Consider the following 12735-nt stretch of genomic DNA (forward strand, 5'->3'; position numbering starts at 1 on the left):
GCGGTTCCCCAGAGCGGGTGTGGGCGAGGGTCCCGCCCGGTGCCGTGCGCTCCAGTGGGTGTCAAGTGCTGTCTCCTGGACGGTGTGGCCGTCACCTCTTCACGGCCAGTGACACGGTGCCCCAGCGCCCCTGCGCCCCTGGCCCCTTGCCACCTGCATGTTCTCCTTGGGGAAATGTCTGTTCAAGAGTGTTTACTGGGTCGTTTGCTTTTTTACTGTGGAGGTTTGAGATTGTTTCAATGCCTTCTTTTTGAGATTAAGAAATTTACTAATATTTCTCCCATGTAGCTTATTTTTTTAAAAATTATTTTAACAAAAGACTTTGCAGAGCAGAAGTTTTGAATTGTGATGACATCCAATTCACTAATTTGTCTTTGGGAATGAACCCTTCCCCTGACACCAGGTCGTGAAAATCTCTCCTAAATCGTGTCCCACTGAGGCCAGTTATCAGTTTAGCTACTTTCGTAAAGGAAGGCATGAGGCTGACGTCAAGCCTCCTTTATTTGCGTGTGTGTGTTCGATCGTTCCAGCACATTCGTCAAACAATAAACGGGCCCAATTATGTGGCCCCACGACTGAACTCTCTGTTCTGCTCCACTGACGTGTGTATCCCTTCCCAACACCCACATCACACCCGCAAATGTCAGCGTGTGCCTCAGCCGACATGTCGTCTGCCTGGAGGGCCAGGCCCACACCCCGCCGCGGCCGCCAGCGTCCCTCAGCACCCCAGAGTCCCAGCAAACCTCAGCTGGGCTGTGGACACACGCTGCCTCTCGGGCCCGTCTGTGCCCCAGTGTCCGGTCTCCTCGTGAGGATGGGGCAACGACAGAGTGTCTACAGAGCTGGGACGTCAAGGGGTCCAGGGGACCCCTGTCCTCTCAGAGATCTGGTAGGGGCAAGGCTCCCGCCTGTCCCTGGCAGAAGGTCAGCACGCACAGGGAACACGAGAGCCTTTCTCGAGGCCTGGACCTGCCTCCTGGTCTCGGGCCTAAAAGGGCGTTGGGCTGCCCCTCCCCCATCCGGGGAGGGCAGGGCTCCGCTCCAGAGCACCTTCCTGGGGGTAATTACTGGGGTAATTACAAGGGACACGTTCAGTTCCATCACCCAGGGGTTGCAGAGAGCGTGTGGGGGAGGCACGCTGATGCACAAGGATGCCTTTGTGAGGCCCGACACACCCACCACGGCCCTGGCCTCCTCCTGGGATCAACTCTGGGCCGCAGGACACACACTCCAAGCCCAGACCTGCCCTGGTCCCGGAAGGAGCATGGGGTCCTACTCAGAGAGCAACAGGGGCTTGACCATTGGGTCCAGGCCTTGGTGCCCGAGCCTCTCATCTGGCCTGCGTGAAATGGACAGCGGGACGACCCCGCAGGGCTGTGGGTCTGACACCAGACCTGTCACGGTAGCCCCAGGACAAGAACAAAAGCATCCCACAGATCCAGCAGGACGGGGATGGGGGCGGGGGAAGCGACATTCCTATAGCATGTCTGGGGGCCTCTCCCCGGGGACGCATGGTTGCAGCCTAGCCCTGAATCCCAAAACAGGGCCCCTTGGGGGATGACCCAGGGAGGCAGCACGTCCGGGAATTGCAGCTCCAGGGGCCCACCGAGGTGGCGAGGGCAGGCCCGAGCAGAGCCGGGGCTGCTGAGCGATGAGCCGTGGGGAAGGGGCTGGGGGTGAGGGGCAATGCCGTCCATTTTCCACCTGAGCCTCCCCTTCGGAAAGTTCTGCCCCTCCCGTTCAGTGAGCGTCCTGTCCCAAAACACGCCCCACTGGGAATGAGTGAGCAGGGAGCATAGGGCCCGAGGGCCTAGGGAGCTGTTATTCCAACCATAGGCCCTCTCTGCCAGCTGGCCGTGGATCGCAGGTGGTCCGTGCCAAGTCCATGGGGACCCAGGGCCAGGGTATAAGGGCGGCCCCGTGAGGAGCCCGCACAGCCTCTCCGAGCCCAGAGACGGACCCGTCTGACAGCCGTACCACAGAGCCCTAGAGATGAAGACCCTGCTCCTGGCCACGGCCCTCGGCCTGATTACCGTGCAGGCCCAGGACCCCCTGTCGTTCCAGGACCCTGATGTGCGCCTCACGTGGGGCTGGTTGGGCTGGGGCCGCAGAGGATCTGTGGTCAGCCCTGACCCTCCCCAGGCTATGGTCAGAGAGAGCAGGACGATTCAGAGCCAAAAGGACCTCCATCTCGTTGCCAGCACCCTGGAACACGAGGATGGGGCTGAGGGAATGTACTAGAATTAGGAAGGGACCCGGAGCCCCCAGGGGAACAGGTGTCCACCGAGAGCCTCAGACGTGCTGGGGGATGAGCGTCTGGGTGCTGGTGGTGTCTGGTAGGGTTTACGGGTGGAATTATGGGGGTGTCGGGGTCCGGGGGAGCTGGCTACACGCATAGCAGTGCCTACAAAGGACATGTGTCTTTCAGATTTTGGGAAAGTGGTACGTTAACGCTGTTGTATCAGAGACGTGCGCCCCAGAGACCCAGCTGTCCCCCATACTGTTCTCAGCGCTGAGCGGTGGTGACGTGCTGGCCTCCTTCACGTTCCGGTGAGCACCAGCCGGGCTGCCCACCGGCCTTCTTTCCCGTGGCCTCGGGCCCCACCCGGGGGCCTCCTGCCCTGCCGTAGGTGTGCGGTGACCCCGAACCCACCGAACTCTGCAGGTGGAAGGGCCCCAGGCAGGGTTGGGGTCTGCTGTGCGGCTCCGAAGTCAGGAGCAGAGGCCTGTGCACCCCCCAAACAGAAGTGGGCCCCGAGCCCTCGGCCAGCTGGCTTCTGTCCCCTCCTCCAGGAAAAATGGTCAGTGCCATGCAGCGGAGATCACCCTGGAGAAAACCGAAACGCCCGGCAAATACAGAGCCTGTGAGTCCTGGATGCCCCGGGGGGGGTGGGCAGGGCCCCCCCAAGAACCAGAGTGTCCCCCTCCCCAGGCAGCCTTTCTGCCCCACCGCCACTGCCTGGTTCAGGTCCTGTGCCCAGGACTGGGGGCCCTGGTGCTGAGGTCAGGAGGGGAACCGGGGCGGGTGAGGGGACCGAGGGGGTGGCCGTTGGCAGGGCCTCTGCCACCAGCCTCATCTCCAGGATCAGGATTGCTCATGCCCCACCCCACCCCGCCGCAGCCTTCGCAGCCTGGGGCAGGGCCCACCTGTTCGTAGAGGGGACACCTGTGAAGGATCACCTCGTGTTTTACTCTGAAGGACAGTTCAAGAGGGCGAGATTCAGGAAAGCCAAGCTCGTGGGTAAGGTTCCTGCCGCTGTCCTCCCGGGGTCTGCTCCCTGACACCTCGGGCTCACCTGCTCACCCCACTGCAGGCAGAAATCCTGACATGGACCTAGAAGCTCTAGAAGCCTTTAAGAAGTTCGTCCAGCACAAGGGCTTGCCGCAGAAGGACATCGTCATCCCTGTCCAGACGGGTAAAGGGATGGCTCTGCCCGTGTCCCCCACGTCCCCCTCTCAGGTCCCCTCCTACCATGGGGGAAACATCACTGCAGTGACATGTCTCAGGGACACCGAGGGCCCCCTCTGGGTCTTCGTGGCCGAGTGGGAGCCTCAGGCAGTGATGCGGGCTGGGCCCTTGTCCGGGGCGTCTTTGTCACTGCGGCTTTCTTCGTTTCTGCAGAAAGATGCGTTCCCACAAGTTCCCACATGTGATTAGGGTGAGTGGCCGTTGGAGGAAAGTCAGGGTCCCCGGGGACACCCTAACCTGCAGACATGAGGGACCCCGCATGGGCCCACAGAGCCTTCTCTGCTCTGACACCCCCTCTCAGACCTGCTCGTCACTTCAGATGTCCATTCCCACGTGTCCCTCAGGGACATTTAGAAACTCCTTTCTTTTCTCCAACTGTCCCCGGAGTTCATTACATGGAATTCAGGAACAAGGGGCCAGGGTCTGCCTTGACCACACCCCGTGCACCAGAGAAAGCCACCAGGCCATCCTGCGTCCAGCGGACATGATGTCCCTCTCGGTCCCGCCCAAGGCCCCAGGTGCCCGTCCCACCTCCGTCCCGCTGCGGGCGCCCGCGATGTACCCTGCCACCGGGATCTCTGTCACGCGGCTCATTCACATTGGAGCTGGAGGTGCAGCGACTTGCCCGAGGTCCCCAGATCCGCTGTGAGCACAGCCCAGATGGCGACAAAGTGGGGATCTTTCCGCACGACGGCCCCACCCCGCAGTCACACCTCAGGGCCTCTCCCTCACGCACACAGAGCTTTGGTTGTGGGCAGATGGCAGAAAGACCCTCTTCCTCTGCTCAGACTGGCTCAGGAGCCCCCCAGAGCGCACACCAGCACCCCATGCGGCAGCCCCCCGGCCCCCCACCCTGGCCTCACTGACTCCCCTTCTTTCCAGGGCAGGAGGCACAACCGACGGCTCCACAGCAGCCCTGGGACAGCAGCCCCAGGACCTCTGTCCTGCAGGACGTGGAAGGAACTCCCGCCCCGGGGGTCCGGGCCCACTCCACCCCTCCTGCCACCCCCACTCCCCCGCCCCCCGGCCCTCCACCCCCTCCTGTCTCCACATAAAGGGTTTCTGCAATCCCTGGTGACTCTGCCTGTCCATGGGGTCCCTCGGCTGGGCTGGGAGCAGGGAGGGGTGGGCAAGCCAGGGCAGGAAGGATGCGAGGACCCGCTGATGTCCTGGTTCTCGGTGGCGGTGCCGCGGTCCAGCGGGCATGAGGGTTCGGGCATGGGGGGGCTGCGGCTCTGCCCGGGGGTCCTGTGGGGGATTTCTGTGGGTCTGAGCCCACAAAGCTCGGGTTCTGGGTAGACTTGTGGATGCAGTGGAGGAGTGTGAGGATGACAGGTTCAGACCAGAGCTGGGGACACACAGGAGGGCATCACCTGGTCCCCCAGCTCCCCACTGGCTGGAGGCCGTGGCAGGGGTGAGGGCGCCGGCAGGAGGCCAGGCTTCCCCAGGCCCGCCAGGATGAGGACAGCAGGACGCTGGGAGCCCAGCCGGGTTGCAACTCGGTTTCTGCCCACCCCTCCAGGCCCCGCTGGACACAGACACACCCTGGGGAGGGACCACTTAGGAAGGAAGTTTCTTTCATATTCTGGTGTGAACATTGCATTTCCGGAAATCACCCTGCAGCTTTGCAATGAGTAGCCTGACCCACAGCCAGCGGGGGGTCTCCCTTCTGGTGGGAGGGGTGAACACAGCCAGACCCCCTGCAGGCAGGGGGTGGGGGAGCTCCCTCCATGCAGGGTCCGTGCAGCTTCCCAGGTCACAGGTGTCCCCGAGCCTCTCCCAGACACAGCAGGCCCCAAAGACAGACTTCGGGGCCAGGGCAGGAAACACTGGGCGGGGGTCCCTGCTGCAGAGCAAGACCCCTACCAGTCCTGGGGGCCGTGCCAGAGGGTCCTGGGGGCCAAGGCTGGCCTCGCCGGCCTTGGCATTGCACGTCTGGCTTTCTGTAATGACAACGCTCCTTACCCCACTTCCCTGCAAAGGCCTGAGGCCGCCCAGCCGGGTACCCCACAGGGGAGACCCCATGGAGGCCTCCCCAGCCACGGTCCCCTGTCCTGGGATTCCGGGGCCTTGCACCATTTGTCTCCCTGGTGCTGACCTGCCCCGAAGTAGCTGGTCCCCTCTCACAGAGCCACCTCAAGGGCCAGAAAAGGGGCTCCAGTGTCCTTAGTGGTCTGGGGCTGAGACTCAGGGTGGGGGTGCTAGGATTGACAGGTGACAATCCTAGGCAGATCTGCCCCAGGAGGCCTCCCTCCAGCAGGAGGACGAGCAGGCAGAGCTGGACGGGGGTCCCAGTGCCCAGCTCCTGGGCTTCTATAGAGCCTGTTTTCGGAGTCAGCTCCCCAGTGGGGAGGCAGCAGAGGCCCCGGGGGAGGCAGCAGAGGCCCTGGTGGAGTCGCTTTCCTGCCTGGACACCCCAGCCCAGCCCTGCCCCGGCACCCCCCTCCCAATGACCCCAGCCCTGCCTGAAGGCTGTCCAGATATTGGCTCTGTGCTGGACAGTGGCTTTCGGGGAGGCCTGGGCCCTAGTGTCTCAGGGATGACAGTCACAGGCCAGATGGGGTGGGAGCCAGCGGGGTCCTCACAGAATCCTCGTCCCACCGAGGCCCGGGAGACCTCCCCTCCAGCCCCCAGCAGATGCTTTTCACGCTGGGGCTGCTTCTGCTTGTCCCGTGCTCCCAGCCCCCAGGGGTCTGTGACCAGAGTGCCCACTCCTGCGTCTCGGGCGACTCCGGGCAGAGGAGGGATGCCAAGTGTGGGCTCACTCCCCGTGGCAGACTGGGGCGTCCTCTGCCCCGTGTTCATCTCTCACTGAGAGCTACATACCCCCTCCTCCAGCTTTTAGGAAACTGGTACCTAAAGCACCAGGCCAGGAGGGAGCCGACCCCCAAGGACAGGAGCCCTGGCTGCCCCCTTCGTGCTGGGGATCAGCCATCTGGGCAAGCCGGGCTCAGGACGAGCCTCCAGGGCACCGCAGTGCAGGCTCCACCCCGGGCCCCCGGGGGGCGGCCCCAGTCCTTGGCTCTGCTTCAGGGCTCCCAGTAGCTCCTGGTGGCCCTCAGTCTAGTGCCCCTGGGAAAGCCCGTGGCTTGTCATTTCCACGTAGGAGCAGAGCAGGATTCCGCTCACGGCTGTGGGGTCAGTGGGTGAACCGGGTGGGGGCCAGGCAGGTATAGGTTTGGAAGGCTCTGGGTTTATATATTTGGGATACCCGTTTGAAGAACACGAGGAGCGGAGACACCACCTTGCCGGGGCCGTCCCAGGACCTTGCCGGTGCCAGGAAGAGAAGGGCGTGAAGCGCACCAGCAAGAAATGGCCCCGGGTCCTCCTGCCCTGCTACTGCCCAGCCTCTCTTCCTGCTGGTGCCACCAGAGGACACAAAGAGGAGGCGTGTGGGGTCCATGGGAAGCTGGGGCCTTGGGGCCTTGTCTGGCCAGCGATGGGGAGGGCGGGCCAGGAGGTCAGAGGTCTTCTACAGGTTGGCTGAGACTGGGCTCTGTGCGATCCAGGTCAGAACACCAGATCCTGCCCAGCCGTCTCCACTGTCAACTCTTCCTGCCCGGACAAAGCTCCTGACCACTCGATCCCATGCAGCACTGTGGCCACCCCCTGGCTGCAGGGCCTGGACTCCGGGGCAGGGCTCCAGGGGCCGGGCAGGCAGCGTTGAACGGTGTGGATGGGAGCAGGTGGAGGGGAGGGCCGTCCTGGGACGACGGGCACCCTGAGGGGGGAGGGGGGAGGGTCTGGGCTTGTGTTGGGGGGACACGCCCACTGCTCATGCTCCAGGAAGCCCGTCGGATACACAGGCAAACTGCCCCTGGACGAAGGGTTTCCCCTGCACCTTCTGCTCCGGTCAGTGGCCCGCACACATTCTCTCCCTAAGCAGATGGGGGTGTGGTCCTGATCCTCGTGTCACCTGCAGCTGGGAGGCACAGAATCGTCAGCAGCTTCCTGGCAGGGAAGCTTCTCCCATCACGCACTCCAGGAACAGGACGCACAGAACCTACTTACAGCCGGCGATGCCCATCGGAGAGTCCAGCACTGTCGGAGTCCATGGGGCCAGCCGAGAGCTGGAACCCGGGCACAGACCGCGGGGGTGCCGGTCTCCTGCCAGTCCCCAGCCCCGCTGCTCCGAGCCCCGCCTGTGGGCATTTTGTCCACCGATCTCCAGTAACCGTTCCTGCTGCCCAGCGCCATGTCCACTCAGGGCGCACCCAGCCCCCCACTTCTGTGACCCTCTGCCCTTTCCTCCTGCAGCTGGCCACTGGTGTGGCTGGCCCAGCCTAGGGAGTCTGCACAGGGCCCCAGGGACACTGGGCCATGTCCAGAGACACCTGATGCTGTCATGGTGAGGGAGGCAGGTGTGGGGGCCAGGGACGTCCCTCAGCAGCCTGCAGAGCGCAGGGTGGCCTTCACCCCCAAATGTCCACCTGCCCAGGTTGAGGACCCCTGCTGGAGAGCTCATCAGACCCGTAGCCCCATCAGAGCTGCATCTTGATTTTGAGACAATGACGCTCAGAAAAAATTGTTTTTAAATGTCTCCCAAAGTTGGGGCACATGGGTGGCTCATGTGTGAAGCGTCTGTCTTCAGCTCAGGTCATGATCTCAGGGTCCTGGGATCGAGTCCTGCGTCAGGCTCCCAGCTCAGCAAGGAGACTGCTTCTCCCTCTGCCCCTCCTCCCCCACCCCGCTCGTGCTCTCTCTTGCTCTCAAATAAATAAAATCTTAAAAAAAAAAATTCCCCCAAAGTTCCCCAGTGCTTCCACTCCAGAAGGCACCGTGGACCACCTCCACGGCCCCCGTCCTGTCAGCAGCCCCTGCCCATGGCTCACCAGCACCGACACTCCCTGTACACACCCTCAGCCCTGATCCAGGCTCTGTGCCCACGAGTCCCACGCTAGTTAGGGCCTGGGCTGGAGCAGGGAGACACAGCAGAGAGACCCCCACTAGGTACCCACATAGTGACCGCAGACCCTCAGTGCGGCGCACACCCCTCCCAGGAGTCCTCTCGTCACCTCCCTGCCCCTGGCTTTAGGCAGCATTTCACGAGCTCCCCTGCTGGCCTCCCTCTCAGGATGTCTGGATGGGGGACACCCCAGCCCTGGGTGTGCCCCTGGGGACAGTCCAGAGGCCCTGGACCAAGAGAGGGCCCCAATGTGTGCTGGTGGCCTGCCTTGACTCCCCAGACCCAACTTCACCATCTGGCCCGCACCCTTGGTGAGAGGCCAGAGGCCCTGGGAATCTTCCAGGAGCTTGTGGAGAGCAAAGGGACAAACCGGACAGATCTCATTGGTAACGAGCATGGACTTGCTCCGCTCACCTACTGTCATTCCTGGTTGGAACCAGGGCTCAACCCGGGAGCTCTCTGTTGGGCGAACATCCACAGGGTTGTCTGTGCGGGTTTCTGTGTTCTAGTGAGCACTTGGTAAACACCCCCACGGGACGCCACCCGCCAGCCACCAGCTCGAGACCGGGGAGCCCACTCCATCCTTCTGCAGCCAACGCCAGGCTCCTCAGGGGCCACTCCACGGCTGTGGGGGGTGGTGACGCTGGCCACTGCAGAGGTTCCCAAAGCTGACACCCAGCGGGACAGTGACACCTTGACATTTCTCCTGGAAAATATGAGGCTGTCCCAGGACAGCCCCTCCCCCACCCAAGTCCCCTCCCCCTACGCACCCATCAGGGCCAATCCTGAAGGATCCACTCCCAGGAGGCCCCAGAGGAGTTGGATCCGCAGACACGGGGAGGGGGAGTGGGGTGCCGGGGGCTGGGAACGGGGCTTAATGGGACAGAGCCAGGGTGGGAAGGTGCCCATGTTCTGGGGACGGACGGAGGGACGGTGCACGGCAGTGTGAACGCGCTGTCGCCCCTGGGCGGTGCACTTACAAGCTGTCAAGACGGTGAGCGTTCCATCATGTGTATGTTCCCACAATAAACAATTTTCAAAAAATATTCCACCCAAGCGTGGTGGGTCCGTCCCTGCTCAGTGGGTCTGAAAAGTTCTCCGGGAGATTTCAACGAACGTTATTCCTAAATAACGGGCTCCGTCAAGGTTCATCCCTTTTGGTTCACAGAGACGGTGAACAGGATCCTACCTGCATTTGAATCTCCTTTCCCGTAGCTGAGTGGGAGGCAGCAGCGGGAAAGGGGGGCCAGTCGTAATCTCACTACACAAAGCTCCGTGCGGTCCACAACGACGGAGACGCTGCTGGGAACACAAAAGAGACGGCGATGTAGGAGGTCATTCCTGGGTGAAGTCATCAAGGTCGTTTGGACTCACCATGGTGACCCCAGTTTCCCAACAGGGGTGCTGCCTGGCTCCCTGCTGCCAAATGGCACAGAGCTGGGGAGCGCAGAGGAAGCGGGGCTCCGCTTCCTCAGGGGAAGTGTTCCTGAGGCCGGCGGCCAGCCAGCACCCACCCGGCCCCGGACCCTCCCCTCTGGGGCCTGCCAGGAACCGTCCAGGCCCCGGGGACACAGGGACCTTCCCGCTCCCACTTAGAGGAAGAAGGCCTCCTATTGTCCTGGTGGAGGAAGTCCCCTGAGGCTCTGGGGATGAGCCACAGGGGATTCAGGGAACCGCATGGCTGGGGGGCCTGGACGGTGCTGGCTTGCAGGCCCCCAGCCCCTATATAAGGGCCCGAGCCCACTGCCCGGCCTTTGTCACTCCCGGGAGCTCAGCACAACCACAGCCGCAGCCATGAAGTGCCTCCTGCTGGCCCTGGGCCTGGCCCTCACGTGTGGCATTCAGGGCATCGACGTCTCCCAGACCGTGCAGAACATGGACCTCCAGAAGGTGGGAGGACGGCTGGGGTGGGGGGTGAGCTGCAGGGGTGCGGGGCAGCGGGAGCTCAGCTACACGAGCACGAGCGGACCCCATGATGTCGGGAAGCCCCCACCTGGCTGTCTTCAGGGCGGCTTGTCACTTGGTTTCCCAAGATCCAGGAGGTTCTAGGGAACTCGTGTGATGTGCACGTCAGACCCACCTGGGTAACACAGGCGTGTTATTTCAAGTGTGGAAATCGTGCAGCCCAGTGTCCGGTCGATGGCCGAGGGTCATCCAGAGCTCACAGACGGCCACCCCAGTTAGACTCGGCCCCCGGCCGGGGTGGGAGGGAGAGCCCCCCGTGGGGCCGGGGCCCCTTGCCGCCCCCGATGGCAGCTCAAGGCCCCCTCCCCAGGTGGCTGGGATGTGGCACTCCATGGCCATGGCCGCCAGCGACATCTCCCTCCTGGACGCCGAGAACGCCCCTCTGAGAGTGTACGTCCGGGAGCTGAGACCCACCCCCGAGGACAACCTGGAGATCATTCTGAGCAAATGGTGGGTGTTCAGCCCCCAGACTGGGGGCCGGCGAGGGCCTGGCTCCTGGATGGGCAGGTGGGCGGGCAGGTGGGTTGGCAGGGCAGGGTCCCGATGGGAGCCGGCTCCCTGTGGGTGCTTCCCGGTGCCCTTGGAGCCCCCGCCCCGGGCTCTGGGCCAGCAGGCCGACCACACAGGGCTGCCCCAATGCCCCAAGTCAGTGCACAGAGGGGCCTGTGTGGAGGCCGGCTGGTCAGCTGTGGGGCTGGGGCTCTGGGGGCCTGGGCAGGTCTTGCCGGGAGCCCTGTCTGCTACGAGGAACCATAGCAAGGACAACTCAAGTTCAGTGTCGCCCCCCTTATGCTGTCACCACCTTTCAGGGAAGACAACAGGTGTGTCGAGAAGAAGGTCTTTGCAGAGAAAACTGAGTGTGCAGCCAAGTTCAACATCAACTGTAAGTGTCCCCGGCCCCGAGGGCTGGCTCTGAGCTGCTCACCCGGCCACAGCTGGCCTGGGAGGCTGCCGTCCTTGCCAGTGGGAGGGTGAGGTGGGACAGCGCTCAGGGCTGCCTGGCCCTGACACGGGGAGTGCTCTGCCCAAGCCCTGGGCCACGAGCCTCGAGCCTCTCGGGGGCGGTCACACAGCCCGACAGGAGAGTTTCCTCCCCCTCGATTGTTCCGGGAGCCTCTTCAGGCTCCCGCGGAGCAAGGGCTGCGTCCTGCTCTCTCTGGACGGCAGTGACTCATGCCTTACGGTGGGCCCCCGGACTGTGCTGCATGAGGGGTCACAGGGCACCTTCCTCTACGACTGCATTCTCTGTCACAAATTGCAATGTTTGGGGGGGGGGTTGTGAATTATAAAAACACAAACGGAGAACTTAGTGGTATAATTGAAACAAAGAGTGCACAGAAATTTCTTGTGGGTGTTGCCCCAGCAAATTGTTCCTCACGTGGAAGACGTGCTCTGGGCCACCCTGACCCTCCTTCTCCTCTCCAGCACCCGTCACTCTCCAGGGCCTGGGTCATCTGCCCCTTTCCTCCCTGGCCCTCTCCTTCCGGTGCTCGTCCTGCCTCCCTTCATCCGCCCTTAGCTCCAGCCCCTCCCTGCCGCCCCCGTCTGCCCTCTGCAGCCACCGCTTTGTCCCCAGCCACCGGGCCAGCTGCACACCCGGCCTCTTTCCTTCCAACGGGCTTCGCGCTCCGCCGCTCTGCCTCTCCTCTCCCTTCCTCTCCTGCTGCCGCCGGCCACGCCTGCACCTGGTGCCGCCCCGTGGGGGCTGCAGGACAGGGGTGCAGGTAATGGTAGGAGCGCCCAGCAGCACACCTGCTGGACAGGACTCCACCTTCCCTTGGGCCCTTCTCTTGTCTCCCAGATCTGGAGGAGAACGAGGTCTTCGTGCTCGACACGGACTACGAGAACTACCTGTTCTTCTGCATGGAGAACACGGACGCCCCCGAGCAGAGCCTGGTGTGCCAGTACCTGGGTAGGCCCCGACGCTGTGCGAGGCCGCCCTGAGGGGGAAGGTGGCTACGCACCACGGGCCGGCGCCTTGGGCTCTCAGGGAGCGGGCAGTGCCGGCCTCTATTGGCCCGAGGGCCTGCGGGTGGCAAGTTCTTCCCCAGGGGTGGCTGAGTCCACTCACACTGCAGCAGGACTCGGGGAGAAAGGGCCCAAGAGGATGGTTGCCGGGACAAGGGGCTGGACTCAGTGCTACGATTAGTACTAATTAGAAGCTTTACTGGCGGGAATGTTCTTAATGACCTGCAAGCCAGTAGAAGCCGGCAGCACTGGGGCAGACACTGCCGGGTCGCCTGAATGAAGCTCTCCCAGGGGTTCCATACACTCCTGCTCAGCACGTCAGCTATGCTGGCTGAGCCCCGAAGCCTAGGCTGAGGGGCCCTCTCCTCCTGTCCACGCACGGTCCGGGAGGAAGCGGAGGAGACAGGGACCCCGGAGCCCGGGGACT

General features: G+C 63.2%; 1 protein-coding gene across 1 annotated transcript in view; it reads left to right on the forward strand.

Annotated features, from left to right (window-relative positions):
* Nucleotides 1-10169: 10169 nt before the first annotated feature.
* The window catches only part of LOC121103029 (beta-lactoglobulin-1-like), a 2969-nt gene continuing 403 nt past the window's right edge, over nucleotides 10170-12735 (forward strand). Inside the window, exons 1-4 of the mRNA XM_040631360.1 lie at nucleotides 10170-10265; nucleotides 10651-10790; nucleotides 11150-11223; nucleotides 12142-12252. Coding sequence (XP_040487294.1) covers nucleotides 10170-10265; nucleotides 10651-10790; nucleotides 11150-11223; nucleotides 12142-12252 — 421 coding nt within the window. The remainder of the gene's footprint in view (nucleotides 10266-10650; nucleotides 10791-11149; nucleotides 11224-12141; nucleotides 12253-12735) is intronic.

The sequence above is a fragment of the Ursus maritimus genome, unplaced genomic scaffold, assembly GCF_017311325.1.
Source record: "Ursus maritimus isolate PB19 unplaced genomic scaffold, ASM1731132v1 scaffold_17, whole genome shotgun sequence".
Lineage (NCBI taxonomy): Eukaryota > Metazoa > Chordata > Mammalia > Carnivora > Ursidae > Ursus > Ursus maritimus.